Below are 8,165 nucleotides of genomic sequence, written 5' to 3' on the forward strand. Positions count from 1 at the left end.
GGCCTTCAGTGCTTGGTCCCTTCAGGTCAGCAGGAACGGAGGGATGATCTCAGCCACCCCATCCACGCAGACAATTGTCTCCTGGACCCCGAGGCCAATGCCTGCTGGAAGGAGCCCCCAGCCTACACCTTCCGAGACTACAGGTGGGTGGGTGGGTCGCTCGTGACCCTGAAGGTAAGAAGGGGCTTCGGGGGCTCTTCCCCAAGACCAGGTAGAGGAATCTTGAGCAGGGGGTTCGGCTAAAAGACCTCCAAGGTCCCTTCCAACTCTGTTGTTCTGTTGTTTCTTCCTTCCTTCTTCTCATTCCCATCTCTCTCCTTCCTTCCTTCACTCCCATCCTTCCCTTTCTCCCTCCCTCCCTTTCCTTTTCTTTCTTTTCCCTTCCTTCCTCCTCTTCCCCTGCCTTCCTTCTTCCCCCTCTTTCCTCCCTTCTTTCCCTCCCTCTCCTTTCCTTCCTTCCTCCTTCTTTCCCCTTCCTTTCCTTCTTCCTCCTCCCACTCCTTCCTTCCTTCTTTCCCTCCTTCCTTCCTTTCTTCTTTCCTTCTTTTCCTCCCTTCCCCTTCCTTCCCCTTCCTTCCTTCCTTCTTTCCCTCTCTCCTTCCTTCCTTCTTTCCTTTTTTCCCTCCCTTCCCCTTCCTTCCTTCTTTCCTTCCCTCCCTCTCCTTTCCTTCCTTCCTCCTCCCCTTCCTTCCCTTCCCCTTCCTTCCTCCCACTCTTTCCTTCCTTCTTTCCCTCCCTCCCTCTCCTTTCCTTCCTTCCCCTTCCTTTCCTTCTTCCTCCTCCCCTCCTTCCTTCCTTCTTTCCCTCCATCCCTTTCCCTTCCTTCCTTCTCTCCCTCCCTCCTTCCATTCTTCTTTCCCTCCCTTCCTTTCTTCTCTCCTTCTTTCCCTCCCTTCCCCTTCCTTCCCTTTCCTTCCTTCTCTCCCTCCCTCCTTCCTTCCTTCTTTCCCTCCTTCCCTTCCACTTCCTTCCTGATGGTTTTTAGGAAGAAAGAGCTGTTTGTCTGGAGTTATATAGAGGCTGGACTAGAAGACCTCCAAGGTCCCTCCCAACAGCCTTATTCGGTCATTCTGTCTGCCTTCAAGGGCCAATACCCTTCCAGGTGGCTCTACTGAAGGGAAGGCGGAAGGACCACTAGGCTCTCCAGCCGTGGGGCCTCCACCCCAGTGGGCAACGCAGCCCCCTCTACGCACGTCCCACCCCTCGGAATCCTCCCAGCCCACCCCTGGGGGCCTCCTTCCCCTCCCCTTGGCAGCTGCCCCTCTCCCCTCCGGCTGGGCGGAAGGCCTCGTCCCGCCGTCTCTGCTGACGTTGGCGGCCCCTCGCAGGAGGAAGAGGAGGCCCCCCAGGTGGCTTCCAGCTTCACCTGTTGGGTGGACACCTGCTCCAAAGTCCCCTCCCCCTCCTTTTGCAGTGCTCTCCTCTACATGAACAGCGACTTTGAAGGCGGGGAGTTCATTTTCACGGAGATGGATGCCAAGACAGTCACGGTGAGTAGATACCTGGGCAGGTAAGGGGCTCTTCGCTTAGCGACCGTTCAAAGTTACAACGGCAGTGAAAAAAAATGGCTCCTGACCACTGTTCACACTTAACGACCGTCGCAGGTCACGTGATCAGGATCCAGGGGCCTGGCCGCAGTCGTGTCTTGGGGGAATGGGGGCGTTTCATGGGGTTTCCACTTTTGCAGCCTCTGGATGAGCAAAGCCCCTGGGGAAAACCAGATTCACTTAACGACCGTCACTAACAACTGTAGTGATTTGCTTAACAGCGGTGGCAAGGAAGGTCCTGATGTGGGGGCCAAGCTCTCTTAACCGCTGTCCAAATTTGGGGCTCAATTAATGGCCGTAAGTCAAGGACTACCTGCCTGCGACAGGCAAGAAGAGGTTGGCTGGCTGCTCCGTTTGGCCCCCACCGACCTGAGCGCCTCCCTCCCTCCCTCCCTCCCTCCTTCCAGGCCTCCATCCAACCCAGATGTGGGCGAATGGTCAGCTTCTCCTCTGGCGCAGAAAACCCCCATGGCGTCAAGGCTGTCACCAGAGGCCAGCGATGTGCCGTCGCTCTGTGGTTCACCCTCAACCCCCTTTACCGCGAACTGGTGAGTCTGGCCTGGCCACAGTCTGAGTCCAAGGGAGGGAGGGGAGGGAGGAGGGAGGGAGGGAGGGAGGGAGGGAGGGAGGAAGGAAGGAAGGAAGGAAGGAAGGAAGGAAGGAAGGAAGGAAGGAAAAGAATGAAGAAACTGAAGGAGAGAGAGAGGAAGAGAGCAGGAGGAAGGAAGGACATGGAAGAAGGAAGGAAGAGAGGAAAAGAGGAGGGAGAGAAAAGGAAAGGGAGGAAGGGAAAGGAATGGAAAGGAAGGAATTGAAGGAGAGAGAGAAAGGAAGAGAATAAGAGGAAGGGAAGGGAGAAACTGAAGGAGAGAAAGGAAGAGAACAGGAGGGAAGGAGGAATAAGGAAGGAAAGGGAAGGAAGGAATTGAAGGAGAGAGAGAAAGGAAGAGAACAAGAGGAAGGAAGGGAAGGGAGAAACTGAAGGAGAGAAAGGAAGAGAGAAGGAGGGAAGGAGGAATAAGGAAGGAAAGGGAAGGAAGGAACTGAAGGAGAGAGAGAGGAAGAGAGCAGGAGGAAGGAAGGACATGGAAGAAGGAAGGAAGAGAGGAAAAGAGGAGGGAGAGAAAAGGAAAGGGAGGAAGGGAAAGGAAAGGGGAGGAAGGAATTGAAGGAGAGAGAGAAAGGAAGAAAACAAGAGGAAGCAAGGAAGAAAGGAACTGAAGGAGAGAGAGGAAGAGAGAAGGAGGGAGGGAAGGAGGAATAAGGAAGGAAAGGGAAGGAAGGAATTGAAGGAGAGAGAGAAAGGAAGAGAACAAGAGGAAGGAAGGGAAGGGAGAAACTGAAGGAGAGAAAGGAAAAGAGAAGGAGGGAAGGAGGAATAAGGAAGGAAAGGGAAGGAACTGAAGGAGAGAGAGATTAATAGAGCAGGAGGAAGGAAGGACATGGCAGAAGGAAGGAAGAGAGGAAAAAAGGAGGGAGAGAAAAGGAAAGGGAAGAAGGGAAAGGAAAGGGGAGGAAGGAATTGAAGGAGAGAGAGAAAGGAAGAGAACAAGAGGAAGGAAGGGAAGGAAGAAACTGAAGGAGAGAGAGGAAGAGAGCAGGAGGGAGGGAGGGAGGAATAAGGAAGGAAAGGGAAGGAAGGAATTGAAGGAGAGAGAGAAAGGAAGAAAACAAGAGGAAGCAAGGAAGGAAGGAACTGAAGGAGAGAGAGGAAGAGAGCAGGAGGGAGGAATAAGGAAGGAAAGGGAGGAAGGAATTGAAGGAGAGAGAGAAAGGAAGAGAACAAGAGGAAGGGAAGGGAGAAACTGAAAGAGAGAAAGGAAGAGAGAAGGAGGGAAGGAGGAATAAGGAAGGAAAGGGAAGGAACTGAAGGAGAGAGAGATTAATAGAGCAGGAGGAAGGAAGGACATGGAAGAAGGAAGGAAGAGAGGGAAAGAGGAGGGAGAGAAAAGGAAAGGGAGGAAGGGAAAGGAAAGGGAACGAAGGAATTGAAGGAGAGAGAGAAAGGAAGAAAACAAGAGGAAGCAAGGAAGAAAGGAACTGAAGGAGAGAGAGGAAGAGAGAAGGAGGGAGGGAAGGAGGAATAAGGAAGGAAAGGGAAGGAAGGAATTGAAGGAGAGAGAGAAAGGAAGAGAACAAGAGGAAGGAAGGGAAGGGAGAAACTGAAGGAGAGAAAGGAAAAGAGAAGGAGGGAAGGAGGAATAAGGAAGGAAAGGGAAGGAACTGAAGGAGAGAGAGATTAATAGAGCAGGAGGAAGGAAGGACATGGCAGAAGGAAGGAAGAGAGGAAAAAAGGAGGGAGAGAAAAGGAAAGGGAAGAAGGGAAAGGAAAGGGGAGGAAGGAATTGAAGGAGAGAGAGAAAGGAAGAGAACAAGAGGAAGGAAGGGAAGGAAGAAACTGAAGGAGAGAGAGGAAGAGAGCAGGAGGGAGGGAGGGAGGAATAAGGAAGGAAAGGGAAGGAAGGAATTGAAGGAGAGAGAGAAAGGAAGAAAACAAGAGGAAGCAAGGAAGGAAGGAACTGAAGGAGAGAGAGGAAGAGAGCAGGAGGGAGGAATAAGGAAGGAAAGGGGAGGAAGGAATTGAAGGAGAGAGAGAAAGGAAGAGAACAAGAGGAAGGGAAGGGAGAAACTGAAAGAGAGAAAGGAAGAGAGAAGGAGGGAAGGAGGAATAAGGAAGGAAAGGGAAGGAACTGAAGGAGAGAGAGATTAATAGAGCAGGAGGAAGGAAGGACATGGAAGAAGGAAGGAAGAGAGGGAAAGAGGAGGGAGAGAAAAGGAAAGGGAGGAAGGGAAAGGAAAGGGAACGAAGGAATTGAAGGGAGAGAGAAAGGAAGAAAACAAGAGGAAGCAAGGAAGGAAGGAACTGAAGGAGAGAGAGGAAGAGAGCAGGAGGGAGGGAGGAAGAAGGAAGGAAAGGGGAGGGAGGAATTGAAGGAGAGAGAGAAAAGGAAGAGAAGAAGAAGGGAAGGGAAGGAAGAAACTGAAGGAGAGAGAGGAAGAGAGCAGGAGGCAGGGAGGAAGGACGGACATGGGAGAAGGAAAGAAGGAGAGGAAAGGGAGGAAGGAAGGAAACACCGAAGGAGGATGGAGGAGAGAGAGAGTGGGAAGGAAGGAGGGAAAGAAGGAGAGGAGGAGAGAAGGTTGATGGAAGCCCAGAATCTGGCGTCCGTGAGCTCCTTTGCAGGCCAACCTCTTTCCTTTCCAGTCAAGAGTTTTTGGCCTCCAGTGAAGAGACCCTGAGGGTCTTCTGTTTGTCTGAAAAGACCCCCCCCCAAAAAAAAGCTGCTTCCCACTTTCTCTCCCAACTACAACACGGGACTATTACTTGTAGAAGAGCGCCCCCAAGTGGCTAAAAACAACCCACCAAGCACACCGGTGGGAAAATGGAGCTGGTGTCTCCATGCCCTTGAGATGCAGAAGTTTGGCTGACTTCCTTCTCACACCGAAGCTCCATTTGATGCTACCATTATATTATAAGGACACCCTCATTGCGTAATTATTAATTAGGAAGCTACTATTCCCAGGGTCGGCCCAAAACACCCAACGCCTGTCTGTCACCCTCTAAAGCAGTGTTTCTCAACCTTGGCAACTTGAAGATGTCCGGACTTCAACTCCCAGAATTCCCCAGCAACAGACTTGAACAATTCAGTGTCTAGGACAGTGTTTCTCAACCTTGGCAACTTGAAGATGTCCGGACTTCAACTCCCAGAATTCCCCAGCAACAGACTTGAACAATTCAGTGTCTAGGACAGTGTTTCTCAACCTTGGCAACTTGAAGATGTCCGGACTTCAACTCCCAGAATCCCCCAGCCAGCGAATGCTGGCTGGGGAATTCTGGGAGTTGAAGTCCGGACATCTTCAAGTTGCCAAGGTTGAGAAACACTGCTCTAAAGCTTTGGGGACTTGGAAGAAGAGGGATAAAAGCGGAGATCTGCCTCCGGTTGTCCCAAAAGGGCCTTTTTTTCAAGAGGCAGCTGGGATTTCTGTTTTTTTCTACGAAGACGTTTCGCTTCTCATCCAAGAAGCTTCTTCTGCTCTGACTGGGGAACTTTCTGACAGTGAGGATAATCAATCCATGGAACAGAAGTTGCCTTGGTGAGGCCCCACTTGGAATATCTGCAACCAATTTTGGTCGCTACGATGTAGAAAAGATGTGGAGACTCTGGAAAGAGTGGAGAGAAGAGCAAGAAAGAGGATGAGGGGACTGGAGGCTAAAACATATGAAGAACGGTTGCAGGAACTGGAAATGTCTAGTTGAATGAAAAGAAGGACTAAGGGAGACATGATAGCATCTTCCAATATCTCAGGGGTTGCCCCAAAGAAGAGGGAGTCAAGCTATTCTCCAAAGTACTTCAAGGCAGGACAAGAAGCAATGGGTGGAAACTAATCAAAGAGAGAAGCAACTTAGAACTGAGGAGAAACTTCCTGGCAGTTAGAATAATTAACCAGTGGAACAGAAGTTGCCTCCAGAAGTTGTGAATGCCCCAACACTGGAAGTCTTTAAGAAGATGCTGGATAGCCATTTGTCTGAAACGGTATAGGGTCTCCTGCTTGGGCAGGGGGTTGGACTAGATGACCTCCAAGGTCCCTTCCATCTCTGCTATTCTCTATTCAGTGGAACGGAAGCTGCCTTCAGAGGTTGTGGGAGCTTCATCCCTGGAGGCTTTCAAGAAGAGACTGGGATGCCCATCTGTCAGAAGTGGTGTAGGGTCTCCTGCTTGGGTGGGGGGATGGACTAGATGACCTACGAGGTCCCTTCCAACTCTGCTAATCTGTTATACTCTGTTCAATTCCCCCCCCCCATTTTTTTTATTATTGTAAGCTGCCTAGACAGTGAATTTTTTTTTAAAACAAATAATAATAATTTCCAGATCGGATGAGAGTCGGAACCTTTTGAGAACCGGGTTGGGGGAATGGGACGGGGGCTGTCCTTCCCCCTTGGGTCAGCGTTGACCCCCTTGTCCTTTCTCTTTGTCCTTCAGGAGCGAATCCATGCCGACGAGATCATCGCCCTGTTAGACCACCAGCGCTTCGGTCCCACCGACCTGGACATCCTCAACCCCAAGGATGAGCTATGAGCCACGCGAAGCACTCTCCGACCCCCAAATATTTATTTAATAATATTGGTTGTAAATCTTATGAGAAGCCTTTCTATTTTTGTACAGAGCCTTGGTAATAATTTAAATAACGGGGGGGGGGGGTGAAATGGGGCAGGGTTTATCTCCTCTTCCTGCGATGAAGTTCTCCAGAACTTTCTGGAGTTTGCTAATCTGTCCTTTGTCTCCGCCGGGAACTCCCTCCAGAAGCTGTGGCTGCTACATCACTGGAGGGTTTGAAGAAGAGATGAACGTGAATGAATGAGCCAGAAGAGACCTTGGAGGTCTTCTAGTCCAGCCCTCATCTTAAGCAGGACAACCTATACCAGTCATTCCCAAACTTGGCAACTTTAAGACTTGTGGACTTCAACTCCAGAATTCTCCAGCCAGCAGAGCTGGCTGGAGAATTCTGGGAGTTGAAGTCCACAAGTCTTAAAGTTGCCAAGTTTGGGAACCACTGACCTATACCATTTCAGGTATTTTGCCTGGACTCTTCTTAAGAACCTCCAAGGATGGAGCACCTGCAACTCCTGGAAGCAAGTTGTTCCACTGGTTAATTTTCCTTACGGTTAGGAACTTTCTCCTTAATTCCAAGTTGCTTCTCTCCTTGATTAGTTTCCAAAGGTTGGACAGCCATTTGTCCGGAAGGATGCAGAGAGCCGAGGTGGCGCAGTGGTTAGAGTGCAGCACTGCAGGCCACTTCAGCTGACTGCTATCTGCAGTTCGGTGGTTCTAATCTCAGCGGCTCAGGGTTGACTCAGCCTTCCATCCTTCCGAGGTGGGTGAAATGAGGAGCCGGATTGTTGTTGGGGGAGATATGCTGACTCTGTAAACCGCTTAGAGAGGGCTGAAAGCCCTGTGAAGCGGTAGATAAGTCTATTGCTATTGCTTTCTTTTTTGTAAGCCGCCCGGAGTCCTTCGGGATTGGGCGGCATATAAATATATTTAATAGATAGATAGATAGATAGATAGATAGATAGATAGATAGATAGATAGATAGATGATAGATAGATAGATAGATAGATAGATAGATAGATAGATAGACAGACAGACAGACAGACAGACAGACAAACAAACAAACAAATAAATAAATAAAGTCATTGAGAGAAGCAACATGGAATTAAGGAGGAAAGTCCGAAAAGTGAGGACAATTAACCAGTGGAACAACTTGCCACCAGAAGGTGTGGGGGGGCTCCATTACTGGAGGCTTTTAAGAAGAGGCTGGACCGCCACTTGTCTGGAATGGTCTCTCCTGCTTGAGCAGCGGCTTGGACTAGAAGAAAAATAAGAACGTGTGGGCACTCACACGTTGCATGCCCATCACCTTGTGCCCAATTCTAACAATGCTGCCCTTTCATACCAACGGCTAAGTTTATAAACCAGTCTTCCTCAAACTTGGACACTTTAAGACGCACGGGCTTCAAGTCCCAGAATTCTGGGAGTTGAAGTCCACAAGTCTTAAAGTTGCCAAGTTTGGGAACCACTGACCTATACCATTTCAGGTATTTTGCCTGGACTCTTC

The 8,165-nt window shown here is 50.0% G+C and overlaps 1 protein-coding gene across 1 annotated transcript in view; it reads left to right on the forward strand.

The window, feature by feature from the left end:
- The window catches only part of P3H2 (prolyl 3-hydroxylase 2), a 71,016-nt gene extending 64,049 nt beyond the window's left edge, over positions 1–6,967 (forward strand). The window contains exons 12-15 of the mRNA XM_087725008.1: positions 26–143; positions 1,415–1,490; positions 1,955–2,095; positions 6,530–6,967. Of these exons, the coding sequence (XP_087581134.1) occupies positions 26–143; positions 1,415–1,490; positions 1,955–2,095; positions 6,530–6,625 (431 nt within the window). The 3' untranslated portion in view covers positions 6,626–6,967. The remainder of the gene's footprint in view (positions 1–25; positions 144–1,414; positions 1,491–1,954; positions 2,096–6,529) is intronic.
- The last annotated feature ends 1,198 nt before the right edge of the window (positions 6,968–8,165 follow it).

The sequence above is a fragment of the Thamnophis sirtalis genome, unplaced genomic scaffold, assembly GCF_051295495.1.
Source record: "Thamnophis sirtalis isolate CommonGarterSnake01/CBP01778 unplaced genomic scaffold, rThaSir2_p1.2 scaffold_11, whole genome shotgun sequence".
NCBI classification, from domain to species: Eukaryota; Metazoa; Chordata; class Lepidosauria; order Squamata; family Natricidae; genus Thamnophis; species Thamnophis sirtalis.